The sequence below is a fragment of the Colias philodice genome, chromosome 23 (assembly GCF_061535455.1).
Source record: "Colias philodice isolate Cphi_HAF_F1 chromosome 23, ilColPhil1 Martin Lab GWU primary, whole genome shotgun sequence".
Lineage (NCBI taxonomy): Eukaryota > Metazoa > Arthropoda > Insecta > Lepidoptera > Pieridae > Colias > Colias philodice.
In genome coordinates this window covers 5402813-5421479 of record NC_143108.1, presented here as the reverse complement: position 1 = coordinate 5421479, position 18667 = coordinate 5402813, and the positions used below count along the sequence as shown (strand labels likewise).

At 33.1% G+C, this 18667-nt stretch overlaps 1 protein-coding gene and 1 long non-coding RNA gene across 3 annotated transcripts in view; one reads left to right on the top strand and one right to left on the bottom strand.

Moving 5' to 3' along the window:
- Positions 1-14917, bottom strand: part of LOC149478053 (uncharacterized) — a 113486-nt gene extending 98569 nt beyond the window's left edge. The window contains exon 1 of the long non-coding RNA XR_016317516.1: positions 14803-14917. This is a non-coding gene — a long non-coding RNA (uncharacterized LOC149478053). The remainder of the gene's footprint in view (positions 1-14802) is intronic.
- On the top strand, positions 150-18168 carry sp3 (phosphatidylinositide phosphatase spermathreecae). Of its 2 annotated transcripts, XM_089710048.1 has the most exons (19): positions 150-307; positions 456-841; positions 983-1267; positions 1475-1659; positions 2891-3002; positions 4763-4835; positions 7734-7926; positions 8433-8598; positions 8867-9022; positions 9318-9388; positions 9785-10027; positions 10673-10811; positions 11408-11538; positions 11784-11952; positions 13162-13324; positions 13711-13817; positions 14183-14306; positions 16930-17705; positions 18010-18168. In XM_089710048.1, the coding sequence occupies exons 1-19, from the start codon at positions 211-213 to the stop codon at positions 18109-18111; spliced, it is 3678 nt and encodes a 1225-aa protein (XP_089566174.1). In that variant the 5' UTR covers positions 150-210; the 3' UTR covers positions 18112-18168. The 2 variants fall into 2 exon arrangements, with proteins under 2 accessions (XP_089566174.1, XP_089566175.1); XM_089710049.1 differs by lacking the exon at positions 9785-10027.
- The last annotated feature ends 499 nt before the right edge of the window (positions 18169-18667 follow it).

Below are 18667 nucleotides of genomic sequence, written 5' to 3'. Positions count from 1 at the left end.
CAAAAGTAGAGATTTAAAGTGCATAAAATTTATGCCTAGAATGGAACCAAGGTACTACCAACTGCCAGAAAATTATAATCTGCCCCTTCTTTTTCATTCCAAAACGTCAATTACATAGGGAAATACCACAGAGCAAGTAATATAAATACGATAACAACAAAAACAATGAAATTTAACAGAAAAATCGACGATTATAAATAAAAAATAAAAATGGAAGTGTTTAGATCAGAAACATTTTATATATTTGTCCGAAATGAGTCAAGTCTCTGGTGGAATCGCGTAACTGGTGCATTTTCCGTGCGATCAGGTAAGTTTTAACTGTAAAAAATATTAAGTAATGAAACGCTGATTTGAAAAAAATATCACAACAGTAAACAATTTATTTCACTTTAATTATATAGAACATTTAGGCATAAAGCACTTCAGTCAGTAATAAATAATAATTTTTATTTTAGCATGGGATCTATCAGACATAGAAGATATCGAGTGCTTAGGTATAACTGAAGGTATTATAGGCAAAGTAGAGCATTCAAACATCTATGAACCGAGGCTTATGATCATTAGAGAGAGTGTACCAGTTGGCCAAATATATTTCCACCACACAATATATAAAATCAAATCAATATGTTTCCTCAATTTGGGTACTTCAAATCAAGAGTTAGAGCTTTGCCCCTGTACGAAACATGGCTCCTCGACCTCCATGAGTAGTACCAGTAAATCAGTAAATAGGAAAATGGGTGCAAGATTATTTGAAAATTCAGCATTTCTAAATAAAACTGTAGGCGCAGTGAAAAATGTCAGTAATACAATTAAAACTACCACTCAACAAGCCGCAACTCAGGTATTTAATTTAAAAATATTACCTTGTTTAACTGTAGTAAAATATTTTATAAAAAAATATAATTTCTTATTAGAAAATATTATACACAACTTATATAATAATACGGAACACATTATAAATTAAACAAAATTAATTCCCAAGGTAAAACAAACAGTAAAAAAGCAACGAGAAATAAAACTGGATGAGCGGTTTGAGAAACGACTAACTGATGAATTACATAAGATATTTGACGACTCAGATAGCTTCTACTATTGCCGAACCCTGGACATTACGAATAGTTTACAACGACAGTATGAAATAGAGAAGATACTTGAAACGGAAGAAGGTACAAACAAACCAATAAGTGATTTAACAAGATGGTGGAAATATGTGGATGATAGATTCTTCTGGAATAAATATATGCTGAAAGATATTATAGCATTAGAGGTAAATGTATCAATTATTATAATTTTCGTATAGTATTTATTTAAATGTATTAATAAAGGAAAAATGTATTTGAAAATTTGATAAGCATATTGAATGTCATTTTTCTGAGGGTACATTTATTATTTATTGTGTATGGTCATAAAGAAGTTTACGTGTGTACACTAGTACACGCACACATTTTTTATCCAATAATATATCTTGTTTTAGAGTCCCGGTTGCGATGAGTGGGTGCTACCAATAATACAAGGATACATACATTTATCCCAAATTGCTTGCGAGCCACCAGATGTGAACCCGTTGAATACAGAGTCCCTGTCAAGTAATAGTTCCTGTGATGAGACGTTTACCTTGGGTCTTATATCTAGACGATCTAGGTATCAGGCTGGGACGAGGTGAGTGGTGGGAATGTGAATAATTATTAAATAAATTTTAGAATAAAAAGAAAAAGCAAATATTTATAAGTCTGTTAACGCTGTTAACATAAAAATCTATTTATTTTATACTATCCACGTTCACAATTAAAATTTTGTATTTAGTTAATTATAATCATGGATAATATGAATGAATTTAAAGTATTTTAATATGCATACAATTACGACACTTTTATAGAGTTTTAAGATATAAAACGTGTTTTAAATCCGTTATTTCTTATTCTTTTTAATCATGCAAATAAAATATTGGCAATAAAATATAGTCTCTGGGAGCAAGGTCACACAGCATGCACTCGAAAATCGCTGACGTGCAAAAATAACGAGGCCTTTTCATCTTTCGCTACTTCAACGTATTGTATAACAATTTATTAGTAGTGAAATTGAATAGGAAGTGAAATTTAATTTTCGTATAATTTATTTGGATTTCTTTTTGGAGATTTACTACGAAGTTGTTTTGACTTTCTGGTGAAACTGTAGGTAATTTATATCATTTTAATTTTCGCGATCTATATTAAAACGTAACAAAAGTGAATACTTATAGAGAAATATTCGGTCTTTGTTTATTTTTACTAATAGATACTTAAGTTTTATTAATTTAATACTTAAGTTTGTTAATAATAATCATACTCTAGAAGGGACTATACTTTTTTATTTATTTAACTTTAACTCGCGTATTTTACTGTTCGAATTGCGAGTATAATTACGTAGTTATATAAGCACATAGAGTATTTTGTTTCATACAAAGCTAGCTTTCCGCCCGCGGCTTCGCCCGCTTTGTCTTCAGTGTTTAGATAGCCCATTTATCGAGGAGGGCAATGCATATCATCACGCTAAGACCAACAGGAGCGGAGCAATGCGGGTGAAATCGCGGGGCACACCTGGTGTTTAATAATTCGTATTCGGATATTTTTGACTAAATTTTGATCTGATTTATATGTATATAATATACATTTCTTTAAATTAAATTAATAATTAGTTCTTAAATACACTTTCGAATAGATAAGTTTTAATAACGACTTAAATTATATATGTAACCTTCTTCTCTATCTATTAAAACCGCAACAATATCCGTTGCGTTGTTTCTATACATACATATGGACAGACGGCGGGAAGTTTTTTGTACTATATAGTGATGATATTACCAGGGCAAGAAGGGAGCTGTAGTATAATATAATTATAATTATTTTCATAGGTACAACCGTAGAGGCATAGAACCAACTGGTCGAGTTGCAAACTACGTGGAAACGGAACAAATTGTATCTATTGTATGCTCCGACAGCATTCATCGGGCTTCCTTTGTGCAGGTATGGAGGTATATGCGGTATATCCGCATGGTATACACTGAATTAAAAAATAAAAAATTCTTTATTCTTTAAGACACGTACATAAATCATACATACATACATTACAAAGTGCTTTATACAGTTTCTTAAAGAAAAAACGTTAAAATTCAGGAAATAAAATCATTGGTTCCCGCACTAGGCAATGCCTGTCCTGCGTATTATTAGTATGAATGGATCATTCGTATTATATACTAGCTTTTGACCGCGGCTTCGCTCGCGTTAAGAAGTGTTATTATAAACTAGCTGTTCCCCGCGGTTTCACTCGCATTGCTTCACTCTCGTTGGTTTTAGCGTGATGATATAGATCCTATAGCCTTCCTCGATAAATGGGCTATCTAACACCGAAGAATTTTTCAAATCGGGACAGTAGTTCTTGATATTGATATGATGTAATTGTTATTAATATTAAAAAATAAACTATGTTGCATAAACATATAAAATTCAGTCCATAAAAATTAAAAACGTCATTTCCCTTGTTAATTTTAGAAGAAAATTCTTCACAAATACGTAAAATAACATTATTGGTTTTCCTTCAAAGATATTTTAGTGGGTAAAAATAATAAAAATAATTTACAATATAAACGTATTGTTCAGCTTCGTTGAATTTCTGAAATCGGTCGTTGACCTCGTGACGTCACAATATACAGTTGTAGTAGTTTTGATTGTCGAATAGGGTTGTCAATCCATACTAATATTATAAATGCGAAAGTAACTCTGTCTGTCTGTCTATCTGTTACTCAATCACGCCTGAACTACTGAACCAATTTGCATGAAATTTGGTATAGATATATTTTGATACCCGAGAAAGGACATAGGATAGGTTTTATCCCGGAAATCCTACGGGAACGGGTTTTTCTCCGAAAACGCGGGCGAAGCCGCGGGCGGAAAGCTAGTATATGAATAAATTATAAAAAAATAAGTCTTAAAATTCAGTTTAATTAAAAGGACAGATTGTTTTTTTTAAATTAAAAAGCATATTCTTTATGTCTCTAATTAGATTGAAAACGACTGAGAAAAAATAACGAGGTGACACGACGTGACATTAATTGGAAGAATAAAAGCCCAGATTAAATTCTTAAAGTGAAAATAACTGATGTGTAAAAACATGTTTCTTAATTATTACCTATCAAATTTAATGTTGCGGAAAAACATTGTTGACAACCCTATTGTGTGTTGAGATTTAAGCACCGTTGTAGTTTATTGCCAGGAAATCAACAATTCTCATTTGAATTATGTTCACGTGAATGTTGGCAATTATGATTTTTGTCTTTCTGCTTCACTTGATTTTACAAACAATTTGGTAACAACGTAATACTTACGATTATGTAAAAAAAATATCAGATTCAAAGGCTATTTAATGTTCTGTTTAAATTAATAATATTATTATAGAAAACACAAAGATTCAAGAGACTCTTGAAAACATAATTATTATGTTGCATGAGTTAATTACTCAAAAAGACGATTAAAAACGTGACAATTATTATGTAGTTTGTAGACTTGTAGTGATAAACCACTATTTTAAATTTTACATTGTATGTAGATTTCAATTACAGAACCTACATTTTAAATATTTGTAAAAAAATACAAAGATACTTTGTGTGCTTAATTGCAATCAATAGCCATTATTTTGAAGCGTTAATATATATTTATTTGTCATCATACATAATTTTTTTTTAATTTTATTAGTTTTATCTTATATTCTTTGTGTATTCCTTTTATAGGTGCGTGGATCTGTGCCTATATTCTGGAGTCAACCAGAATACAAATTCAGACCGCCTCCACGGTTAGATCGAAGTAAGTTTGACTTTAATGCTTAATAACATAAGACTGAAATTCCTTTGCACAATGACATAATATCATAACTCTTTTATTTTAAGGGGCCCTGGTATTTATGAATAATTTTTGTATAAAATGTTAAAAACGCCTATTTAAAGCCCAATACACACAATATAATCTTATCTAAAACAAAATAAAAAGATGTTACATATCTTATAGATAAGATCTAATAAGAATGTGAACTTTCTATGAATTTATCACGTTTAATATCATCGTTATTGTAAAAGCATTTAGTTTTGAAATTCTATATGTACATAAGTAATGGTTAATTAGTAACTTAGAACGTTTTTCTTATTGCATAATTTTCGAACTCCGAATAAATCTACCGTTTATAAGCATAACGAATCAATTATTAAAATTGTAACAATTAGTCCATTGAATAAAAAGTTCTAGAGTGCGTGAGTTAGTAACGTAAGATGTTTCTTCGGAAACATGTCAAAAGTCCCTAGGTAATAAACATACTAAAACCCCGGGACACTAGGAGGAGCCCCGGAGTGGGGGGAGGGGGGGAATGGGTCCATTTTTTCATTTTTCGCTTAAATCTCAAAAACGGTACATGTTAGAGAAAAACTTTTAAGGAAAGTTGAAAGGCCATAAAATTATCTACAAGTTGTACCTAAATCATTTTTTCCTATATCCTACCGTTTCTGAGTTATACGCAGTAAAAAATGATTTAGGCTCAAACAATTTCCCCATACTACACATCAATCGATCAAAAAATATTTCTTTCTTCCAAAAAACTCAAATGTGCAACTTGTGACCGGTACTGATAGATTGCTCTTATTTAGGTCTATAATTGGTAAAATAAACACATTCCTCCATGGAAGCCTTTAGGAGGAATCGATTGTCAAAATATTATATTAGGGTAGTTTGAGTTACTGAACTTGATCTTTTTATTTTTTTCTTCCAAAAAACTCAAAAGTGCAACTTGTGACCGGTACAGATAGATTGCTCATAATTAGGTCTATCATTGATAAAAATACCAGATTCCACCACGGAGGCGTTTACGGGGAATTGAATTTTATTAGGGTAGTTACGATACCTGAACTTTTTATTTTTTTTCTTCCAAAAAACTCAAAAGTGCAACTTGTGACCAGTACTGATAGATTGCTCTTAATTAGGTCTATAATTGGTAAAATAAACACATTCTTCCATGGAAGCCTTTAGGAGGAATCGATTGTCAAAATATTATATAAGGGTAGTTTGAGTTACTGAACTTGATCTTTTTATTTTTTTCTTCCAAAAAACTCAAAAGTGCAACTTGTGACCAGTACTGATAGATTGCTCTCAATTAGGTCTATAATTGGTAAAATAAATACATTCCTCCATGGGAGCCTTTAGGAGGAATCGATTGTCAAAATATTATATTAGGGTAGTTTGAGTTACTGAACTTGATCTTTTTATTTTTTTCTTCTAAAAAACTCAAAAGTGCAACTTGTGACCGGTACAGATAGATTGCTCATAATTAGGTCTATCATTGATAAAAATACTAGATTCCACCACGGAGGCGTTTACGGGGAATTGAATTTTATTAGGGTAGTTACGATACTTGAACTTTCTATTTTTTTTCTTCCAAAAAACTCAAAAGTGCAACTTGTGACCGGTACCGATAGATTGCTCATAATTAGGTCTATCATTGATAAAAAAACCAGATTCCACCATGGAGGCGTTTACGGGGAATTGAATTTTATTAGGGTAGTTTGTTAAAAAGTTCAAGTATCGTAACTACCCTAATAAAATTCAATACCTCCTAAACGCCTCCATGGTGGAATCTGGTTTTTTTATCAATGATAGACCTAATTATGAGCAATCTATCGGTACCGGTCACAAGTTGCACTTTTGAGTTTTTTGGAAGAAAAAAAATAGAAAGTTCAAGTATCGTAACTACCTTAATAAAATTCAATTCCCCGTAAACGCCTCCGTGGTGGAATCTAGTATTTTTATCAATGATAGACCTAATTATGAGCAATCTATCTGTACCGGTCACAAGTTGCACTTTTGAGTTTTTTAGAAGAAAAAAATAAAAAGATCAAGTTCAGTAACTCAAACTACCCTAATATAATATTTTGACAATCGATTCCTCCTAAAGGCTTCCATGGAGGAATGTGTTTATTTTACCAATTATAGACCTAATTAAGAGCAATCTATCAGTACCGGTTACAAGTTGCACATTTGAGTTTTTTGGAAGAAAGAAATATTTTTTGATCGATTGATGTGTAGTATGGGGAAATTGTTTGAGCCAAAATCATTTTTTACTGCTTATAACTCAGAAACGGTAGGATATAGGAAAAAATGATTGAGGTACAACATGTAGATAATTTTATGGCCTTTCAACTTTTCCTTGAAAGTTTTTCTCTAACATGTACCGTTTTTGAGATTTAAGCGAAAAATGAAAAAATGGACCCATTCCTCTCCTCCCCCCACTCCGGGGCTCCTCCTAGTGTCCCGGGGTTTTAGTATGTTTATAACCTAGGGACTCTTAACATGTTTCCGAAGAAACATCTTACGTTACTAACTCACGCACTCTAGACCCTCCTTGGAGGGACTCATTCGATGGACTAAATGTCTGTGTTTTTTTATTGAAAGATTCTGATCTTTGCAAATCATAGATTAAAATCAGATAAGTAATATAACCAGTTTCTATACATTCTAAAATGGCTATGGTATTTGACACTATTTGTACTTAACAATAAAAATATATATTTCTCTATAAATTTCTTCTTTTCTTAAAAATTAATTTGTTAAATAAGGCAAAATACATTTGCATCTTATCTTCCGTTAAAATTTCATCCATTATTTTACATTTTTGAATACTTATCCTGTTATTTTCGTTTAATTTTCATGTTTATCAAACAGCCGAAGACGAATCCCACACAGCGTTCAAAAAACACTTCGAAGAGGAGCTAAAAATATATAAACAAGTGTGTATAGTTAATTTGGTGGAACAGCAAGGGAGAGAGAGGATAATATGGGAGGCGTATGGGAACCACGTGCTCAAGTACAACAGCCCGGACATTATATACGCCACTTTTGACTTTCACGAGTATTGGTAAGATTTTTTGCCAGATTTACCATATTACCATCCTGTTACAAATGACCCGAAATTTTGTGGGTCAGTTCGCGTATATGGCGGTTCTACAGGGGTCTTAGTACGCAATAACAAAAAGAAAAATGATGGTCAGAACGCTGATACCGGATACCTTAAGATACTGTAATATAAAATATTACTGTATCTTAAGATAAAATATTATAGTATCTTCATCGTGTGTGACGCGCTTTAAACGTCATCAAAATGTGCAAGCGGTTTTGTATAAGACAATTGTTGAAATTAGCACCTTATGTCGTGGCAGTAATGTTCAAAGTCTATTGTATCGCTCATAAGTAAACTTTTTTGCAACGCCTGCGTATAGGCAGAGTTTTAATTCGTTTTAAATGCGTAGGCAGAGTTTTGCTTCGGACATATTTTGAGTGTGATTGTGAGTTTAGTTGTTAATTGATTATAACAATGAATATGTCTTTTTTCTTTGTTTTATTTGTTTTAACATTTCCTTTCAGCCGAGGCATGCACTACGAGAACGTCAGTATACTAATAAACGCTATAGCTGACGTCATAGATGAGATGCGTTTCTGTTGGCGGGATGATCGTGGGCTCATTTGTGGACAAAATGGCGTCTTTCGCGTGAACTGTATTGATTGCTTGGATAGGACTAATGTTGTTCAGGTGATTAATTCTCTAAAACAAATTTCCATAAAGAATGAAAACGCTTAAGAGTGGGTATAAAGCAAAATGACCAATCTTCTATTAGATGATACGTGTAATTTTTAAGACCAAATCTAAAAAATGAAAGATATATCAAACTAGATGATATTTTCTAGGTTTCTGTTTGATCAAATTTCAAAAATATTAAAATTGACTCGATAAAAAAATTACGAAGTTACCCTTTAAAAGTAACTTAACTTTTTATTTACATGTTTCACACTTATTTTAGACGGCAATCGCGAAACTAGTATTAGAATTACAACTACGTCGTCTGGGTTTGGGTGGTGGGGGGCTCCCCCCTCCATTGAGACAGGCGTTTTTGGCCATGTGGGCGGATAGTGGTGACGTCATATCTAGGCAATATGCGGGTACTAAGGCATTGAAGGTTAGTTTTTATATCAGGTAAGAAAAATTAGCTAAAAGTTTATTTATTGTAATTTATAATATATTTGCACGCTCAACTACGAGCAGAATGTTTAAGAATCTATATTATCTTTACCTACCTAACATCTTTGTGATTCTACATTCTGCAAATAAAGCAATTTGAATTTGAATTGAATTTGAATTTAGTTACAGTTAGTAAATAATAATTGTGAGAATATTTTAATGTAACAATCAGTTATTTATTTTATTAGTAAGTATTTAAATCTGTTTTATAGTTTCATTAATCGTATTTACAGGGTGATTATACGCGAACTGGTGAACGAAAACTTACAGGGATGATGAAAGATGGCGTCGCTTCAGCGAATAGGTAAGTATAACCCGGAACTAATATGATGATTGATGACCTACTTAGGTAGAAACGAGATAGATTTCGTAGAACCGTGTGTGTGCAAGTGAGATAGCGTGATAAACCCTACCCATATTTGATTTTGGTAGTCTTCTACCATATATTTAATATTTAACTGTGTTCATTGTTTTCACATTGAACAATATTATACGGTGATTGAGTTATGCATAGGCGTATTTTCTTTATATTATTTATATAAATAATATTTTTTAATCATATTCCTATACTTGTAACACACGTTTTTATAAAACAATTTTCTTCTGACCTCCCTTCTCCACAACTTATCCCGAAAACTCTTCTCCATTCTATCTCTATACTTAAATTATCAAATTCATTCACATAGTGCAATTTGCACAGATTCATCATCCGCCATTTTAACGACGCCATGACACAATGCGCGATAGACATTGCGCTCGGTCAACAAATCAATATGGCCGCCATAGAGGAATTTGACAACTTTTGGCGCGATTTAAAAACTGCGTCCTTAATGCTCGTCGAAAATGTGGATAGTGGCGCGCAATTAGAAATGATGCCAACTTATTTTGGACACGGTTTGGCGAATGAGTTTTTGGGCGCGGAAATCGCGTTCGGAGTGGGGAGGTCAGTGGATTGCAAGAATTAAATGTACGTGTACAATAAAGCTTTAAATAACGCACACTTAACTTTTTTTAATAGATGTGTAAATAACTCCTTTTTAATTATTCATGTTGTTCTAAGGCGAAAGAAACTTACCATCGCAGGCTTTTCTGTAGTTTTTGTCAGATTTTTTTCTAGCATTATCTGTTCTTCTAATACCTAAGATTCCACCGAAAATATATATTTTATGATACCATCATCTATAATATGCTCGTTTATAAACCATATAAACCTTCTAACCTTTGAAGATGTATACAAGGATGGTCGGCACTTAATCTTATATCAAAATTATGAAATTTATGATCTATTTCGCAAGAATAACGGATAAACTTAAACAGTATTCTATAAATTTAAATGTTATTTTTCCATTAGTGAGAAAGAAAGAAATATTCATTCAAGTCGCGGACAGAATTGGAATATTGTGAGATACTATCTAGTTGTCTATCAACATTCATAGACGCGCTACGCATATTCGTAGCAATAGAAAACTCTTGCTATATGTTGTATTTTTCCACATATAATATAATGCAAAACACATCATGTGTGATGTATTAGCCAACACTTAAATTCGTATTATATCTATAAAAATTCATATAAATTTAATTTCAGATACTACTTATCAACGTTCAAAGACGCGCTACGCCAAGTAGCCATAGATGTGATGACGGGGGAATCCCGTACTATCCCAGAACAGCTAATGGTGCCGGACTGTGCGAAATGCACTACCGTGAAGGTGCTAGTGTTCAATGTAGGGCATGCGCTTGGTTTTTGTTTTTATTTTTTGAAAAAAAAAAATTTTTTTTGCTAGAAACGTGAAATTCAAAAAATTTTTTTTTCTAATTGACAACTAAACATTTAAGTCGTGTCAGTCTCTTATTCCTTATTCATTAATTTATCTAGCCCTTCTTTGTCGTATAAATTATTTTTTCCAACACAATTGTTCTTTATATTTTTTTGCAGTTGTAGGCAAATTGCTTATGCACACTTAGTATCTCAGATTGATCTTTATTATTCATATATTATAGTTCGAAATTTGTTGTATTATTTACTCGCAGTGCTCCGCTCCTGCTAGGTCTTAGCGATATGATATAATATATAGCCTATAGCCTTCATCAATAAATGAGCTATCTAAAACCGAAATAATTTTTCAAATCGGACCAGTAGTTCCTGAGATTAGTGCGTTCAAATAAACAATCAAACTCTTCATTTTTTTAATATTAGTATAGTATAGATATAGTTCGAATTTTTAACAGTATTTTATTACTTATTTACAAATGCTTACTAGTTACAATAACCATAAATAAAATATAAGTTATAACTTATTACTTATTTAATCAAATATAGCAAGAACAGCCAGCGCCTAGTACAGAAGCGATGGCGCAACACGTCAAGTCATTAATCGACGACTGCAAGAAGTTGCTAGTCGACACTGAACCTATTTTGGGCTCGTGGGGACTTATTGATGCTGATCCACAGTGAGTGTTATTTATTTATATGAGATAGATATATATATATATATATATATATATATAATCCATTGCATAATATAAACTAACATTTTTTGTGTAATCAAGAATTTAACAAAAAAAAAATGAATTTTTTACTATAAAATTTTGCGTCATATTTTTTTCTCATCAAAACGACGTATACGTATAAAACGATAGTGTTGCGACAAAATGAATAATTTTAAAATAAAATTTCACACTTAATTTTTTTTTAGTACTGGCGATCCGCACGAAACGGAAATGGACAGTGTTTTCGTACTAACAAGTGAGGCGTACTACGTGACCGATTATGACGAGACGTCCGACCGCTTGCTGTCAGTACTACGCGTGCCACTTTCTGACATAACCGCGGTGGAATTGGGCACGCTCGATACTAACTCTACGGTGAGATATACACAAGTATATATTTACTTACTTATATACTTTAGGCCCACTCCGAACACTCCATACAAAATTATCGTTTTGACAGTCACACTGTAGAGACTGCAAATGTGTGTGTTAACGCTTTATGGTTGGCACATTTGTGACTAGCGTAAAAAAAATTCGCGTTTTTCTGATGAAATACATCCGTAAACAGCACAATATCTAACCATTTTCTACGAAAAACGATAATCACAAATCCAAAACAATAAATTTACTTTAAGTCAATTTGATTAATGTTGTCAATCTTCGTTGCGTATCGTCCTTGTAGAATAGTGTGGGCCATTTTTAGACTGATCGTGCGGGGTGAGGTAAGTGTTTAATTTTGGCGGGAGGCGGAGAGTGTCCGTTCTGTAGCTTTAGCTACTATTATGTATTCTGTGCTTTAGGGAAACGCGTTCCATAGACCACATCTCAGCTTAACATCAGGTCAATAAAATAAAAAAAGTATACGTGAGACATCCGACCGCTTGCTGTCAGTACTGCGCGTGCGACTCTCTGACATAACCGCGGTGGAATTGGGCACGCTCGATACTAACTCTACGGTGAGATATACACAAGTATATACAGTACTAGAGTTCCGCCCCGGCTTCGCCCGTGGTACATATTTCGCAATAAAAGGTAGCCTATGTCCTTTCTCGGGTATCAAAATATCTCCATACCAAATTTCATGCAAATTGGTTCAGTAGTTTAGGCGTGATTGAGTAACAGACAGACAGACAGAGTTACTTTCGCATTTATAATATTAGTACAGATATACTTTAGGGAAACGCGTTCCATAGACCACATCTCAGCTTAACATCAGGTCAATAAAATAAAAGTATACGTGAGATGTCCGACTGCTTGGTGTCAGTAATAAATATTAGCAAGCAACATGAATTATAGGAATACCGAATATCTGTTAACTCAATTATAAAGCAAAAAAATCAAATCTTTATTTTTTGCAAAAATAATATTCAAAAAATCTATATTTTTTTGCAAAAAAATTCACAAAGTCTATATTTTTGCTATTTTTTTCGCTTTAAACGTTTGCTTTTAGTAATCGATCAATGCAAAATCATATTAAATACTAAAAATGCCCCACAATAGGAAGAAAGTACCAGGCTGGTAATAGTAAAAAAAATGATGTAATGAATTCCATATTCAAAAAAAATTTAATTTGTTTTCTTTCAGATATTCAGCGTAGGCCGCAAAAGTACATCCGAGCCTGTATATTGTATTCGTGTGAATTACTTATACAATGGGGAACCCGGGTACTTCCACATGTTTAGATCGACCACGCTGAGGTTCTTCAACAATATGGCCGTTGTTATTAATACTAAGGATGAGATGATTGGTTTGTATTGTTTTTAACTGGTAGAATTGGTCGTTTAAATAATACTTTGATTACTGTTGAAAAAAAATAATTGAACGAAATTGTAATAATATTGTGTAAGCAATTTGACAAAAAAATAACATATTTTTTCCTGAGCTGTCTAAACTTTCTAAACTCTGTGAACATTCTCAAGAAATAATTCGAATTAATGTAATAATATGTCACATTTTCTACAGTTGCCGGCACGTAATTTGGCCTCTATTTAGCGTAGTGGGGGAGGCTTGCATATATAAAAATGTACAACTACATGATGCACAAACTTCCCCCACTGCCCTTTTTCCTATACTATAGCCGCATAGAGTTGCATAATTATAGACAGTGCATTAATATTTTTCTTTTCCTTTTAGAATCTTTACATTCCATATGCGAGTCGATAATGGTAGCTCGGGATATAGCAAAACTACCGCCGGTACCGTTCCATGATGGTATTAAATTGGAGAGAAGGAAATCCAAGGTAAATGTAATATAATATAAGTATTCACTAAATTGAAAATCTAATACTATAGTTTCAATTAAGGTGAAAAAAGCGTAATTTTTTTAAAATTTAGATTGTTAGCTTTCCGACTGCAGCTGCGCACGATCAAAGAAAATTTCCATGAAAATTATATGTCCTAAAGTAGTCTATGCCACTCTCTAGTCTAGCCTAATTATCTACAGACACAAAAATCGGTCCATTACGACATAAAAGAAGGACACACAAACAAACACAAGTCCACATTTATTTTTTCTAGTCTTAAAGAAGTATATGTAGTGCATAGAAACCATAGACAAATAACAAAAAGTTCATAAGATAAAACAAAAAAAAACTTATCTTTAAAGGTACATCCAATACACGCTTCAGCTGGCGGTGCAAGATCGTCATTATATTTAGATCTTTCTAGACTCCCCACTTTGACAAGGAACGTCAGTGAGACGCAATTAGTCGCGGATATACGGAGTGTTGGTAAGTTATACGATTTGTTGGAGATAATTTTAATTCGACAGTTTTTTTTAAAGGATTTTTGAAGTGAAAACTTCTTTAGCGGCGTTGAGCACTTTTTCTGTAATGGGTATAAAATCTTAAACTCGCGTCAGGATACGTGACCTGATCGAAAAAGCGTAAGACGGATACCATTCCAAAATATGAAACATGCTCAACGTTAATAATCAAGTTTTCACTTCTGCCGGCACTCCCGGAGTGCAACCCGTCTTTTTTTTAATCTTGCGAATCAAGTCTAATGGATTTTATAATCTTATGGTATATAATCTACAACTGTATCGCTGAATAACAGATTGTAGATTATACAACTCGCACGATAGCTTATAATGTGTCTGTGTGTCCCAAGCTTAAAGCGACTTATAGCATTCGATGGTGATTTGATTTTGTTGTGAGTGCACGCACAGTCGACCCCGCGCTAGTGTGCACACAGCCTGCACACACTTACTGTACCATAGACAACACTATCGGCCTTACTAATAAAAAGTTAAACAATGGATAAATTTCAACCATTTTCTACCATAGCTGTGTCCTGCTCTTGCTCACATGAAACGTCAGTCATAAAAACAAGACAGGTTATTGCAAGAAGCTTATATCTAATACACTGGAGATTGCACTATGAACATTAACTTGTAACAAGAAAATATGACGTTTAATGACGCCTGTATGTTTTTTTATCCCTTTCACACCTAACTTGCCAAGTTAGGTGTGAAAGGGATAAAACTTTTTCTTGTTACAAGTTAATTTTCATACTGAAATCACCAGTCTATCTATACTAATATTATAAAGCTGAAGAGTTTGTTTGTTTGTTTGTTTGTTTGTTTGAACGCGCTAATCTCAGAAACTACTGGTTCGAATTGAAAAATTCTTTTTGTGTTGAATAGAACATTTATCGAGGAAGGCTATAGGCTATATAACATCACGATATAACGATTGGGAGCGAAGAAATAATGGAAAATGGAAAAAAAACGGAGAAAATTATTCATCTTTGAGGGCTTCCATTACGTGCGCTGCGTAAACGGTTCGAGATACCAAAAATATATGTATGAAAGAATTATTCCTTTTGAAATGATCTAAAAAAATGTCCGCGACAGTATATGTCTATCTTTTAAGATTAACTCACTAGAACCGTTTTAATGGTAATTAAATTTGGTCGAAATTAATGCATTATTTGTTAAGAGTTGTATCAACGTAATAATATTAATCTTTATCCAAATAAATGTGTTGTTGATTAAGACTATTAAATTGTGAACAAAATTGTCTTTGACATCACTTTATTTCAATGAACATCTTAGAAGATATTACGATTTTAAAATAACACCCGAATCACCGCGTGGCGCGCCGCATGATGTGCAAACAGCTTGCGAGCGACGCGGCGCGGCGGAGAGGGGGTGTAACTTTAACTTCTACTATGCCGCGGTCGGCTCCTTTCTGAACGCTTCACAGTATTTTTTTGTATAAAATCCACAATATAATAATTATTTTACATTTATCGCGAAATAAGGTGTTATAATAAAAATGTTTTTGCTTTAAAACACCTTTAATAAATCTATACTAATATTATAAAGCTGAAGAGTTTGTTTGTTTGTTTGTTTGAACGCGCTAATCTCGGGAACTACTGGTCCGATTTAAAGAAGAAGAATTCTTTCGGTGTTAGAAAGCTCATTTATCGAGGAAGGTTATAGGCTATAATATATCATCACGCTACGACAAACAGGAGCGGAGCCACGGGGGTCAAACCGCGGGGAGCAGCTAGTTAGATATAAGCTTCTTGGGTTATTGCAATAACTAATCCATTGCATAGCGAATGGGTAACATTTTATTAGTAAGACCGTAGATGTATATCGCACAGACAGCGGGTGTGCGTGCACGAGCGGCGTGCTGCGGCAGATAGTGCGGCTCGCGGGCGGGTGCACACCGTGCCGGCACATCGCGGGCCCACACCGCGTTAGTGTGTACACAGCCTATACATAGACCGTATATACCGACATAGACGTACCCTAGACAATTATAGAGTCGATATAAAAAGTGATGGCGTTGGTTAATGTAGTTTGAAATTTGGTGGTTAAACGAAAATAACTTTTTTTATGGTTGATGTATCATAGACAAGAGCTGTCGAAATAAATAAGTTATGTTGTTGTTCGTTACGTCGTTGACAGATTAATTTTAATGTTTTGTTGTTCAATTAGTAATTTTTTTGTAGTCGAAAAAGTAAAGTACCATAGACAATAGACAGTTGAAATAAATACGGTGTCATCGATTGAAACGTTTAATTCAATTTTTGGTAGAAAATGGGTCGAAATTTCATGATTGAAAATGTGTAAATTAAATTTTCGTAGAAAAAGAAATAATTTACCATAGACAATAGGAGAGTTGAAATAAATTAAATGTCGTTTATAAAAATGTATACGTTGTTGGTTGGTTGATAAGTGGTAATGAATATAACTTTTTTCATGAAGACTTATTAATATGTATTTGCTCATTCTGTCCATCTTTATAATGTTATTGATCGTTATAGAAAGTTGCCATATTATGAAACCTATTAAAAACATCTTAAATTCAAAAATAATATTCATTACTCTTATTTCAGGATCCAAAGCCCTAACGAATATGTCGGAACAATTCAGCAAACTAAACAAGTTGAGTCACTCGCTCAACGCCCGCGCTCGACCGAGCCTCCAACTGAAGTTCGACCAAAACGCCGCTCGAACTAAAAAGATATTTACACTGGGCCAAAACAAACAAGATAATAAGAAAAAAGGAAGCCTATCAGATGGAATGAGCTCAGACTACTCCAGCGACGATGAAAACAGAACGAATATCTTTGAGCCTACTTTGGACAATTACGAACACATGCAACACTATATCGGCGATCAACAGAAGAAAGACGAAACGGACTGCGAATTGATAGAAAATCCACTTTATTCTTCCAAAATAGAACCCCATGACGAAGCTCCAACCGTTTCCACACCAAGCAAACAGACATTAAAAACGCCCCTTAGTACGAAGAAAAATCCATTCGACAACGAGAATATAACACCAGAAATTCAAATAGAATCAGACTATAAGCCAACACCTCCAAACTCGTTGATATTGAACCAGAAATTATCGCAAAGTTCGAGTCATATTAACTTCGATGAGACGCAAAAGAGTCCGGAGGAGGTTAATTATCATGTTCGTTCGAATTCTCAGCACGAAATTACACTGAATATAGCGACTTCGCATAGTGAGTCTGCGATACGGCAGTTGAAAAATATCGCCAGTCCAGTTTCTAGTGCTACTAGGGATATGGTACTTTCGCCTTTCTCTAAGTTGGCTAAAGGTGTCCAGAGTCTTGGAGCTAATTTGGATCCGAGGAAAATTAAGGTATTTTCTGTTGCTATTTGGGCATGATGAGATTTATCTGATTAAAACCTTTTCCTAATTTTATCGAAATAATTAAGGAGTATTATTATAATATTATTATGTGCATAAGTTATGATTTTTTACCTTTTTCTTTAATCAAAAAGAAACTGTATTTATTTTTCAAGTAAAAGAAGTAATTTAGTATCAAGGCTTTACAAAAATTATTTAACAATTTCTGCTATTAAATCGTGTTTCACGATATTTATCCATTTTTTTTTTCAGACATACATTTCCAGTAATTTCATTTTTTTTTTAATATTCACAGGGGTCAGCAGGCGTGAAACATATAAGCGATCAACAATACGAAGAACACAGAAAACTACAAGAGAAGTGGCAAGGTTGCAATACTAGGCTTGTTGCACTGTAAACCATAGAGTTACGATCGACTCTATGGCATAGACTATAGAGGTAATGTCATAGAGAAATATTCCATGATGTATAAGTTTATGCATTCTTGATTTTTTGTGTATTATTGTGCATTCTAGTAGGTAAAAAGTTAGAAAATATTGAAGTTAGTAAAGTTAAATATTTTCTTTCAGGTGTATATGTTCGATTTATAACATCGATTTTATGTTACAAGCTCAGTGACAAAACTAGTAATAAACAATAACATGAATGTATTTATAGCCAATATATTCCAGGAAATATAAATTGTTAAATGCTAGACCGAAATTTTCAAGAAAATTATATATTTTTTTAACTTAAACCCGTACCACAGTCAGTACTATTGCTTATTATAATTTTATTAATTACAATGGTATATTTAAATATTAATTTTACAAAAAAAAAATGTTACAAATAGAACCAGCCATATTAAGTTTTTAAAGTTACCCAAAGAGCTTTACAAAAAAAAACACATTTCATAATTATGAATGTAATATTTCTCTATAACAACTTAGGGCGGCCGTACACGGGCAGATCGA

Excerpts from the sequence above, each read along its gene's own strand:
- sp3 (XM_089710048.1), top strand. The coding sequence starts at position 211 with ATGGAAGTGTTTAGATCAGAAACATTTTATATATTTGTCCGAAATGAG. Across the intron at positions 9,389-9,784 it reads GGCGTCGCTTCAGCGAATAG|ATTCATCATCCGCCATTTTA; the intron begins GTAAGTATAACC and ends CAATTTGCACAG. Across the intron at positions 13,818-14,182 it reads TGGAGAGAAGGAAATCCAAG|GTACATCCAATACACGCTTC; the intron begins GTAAATGTAATA and ends TTATCTTTAAAG.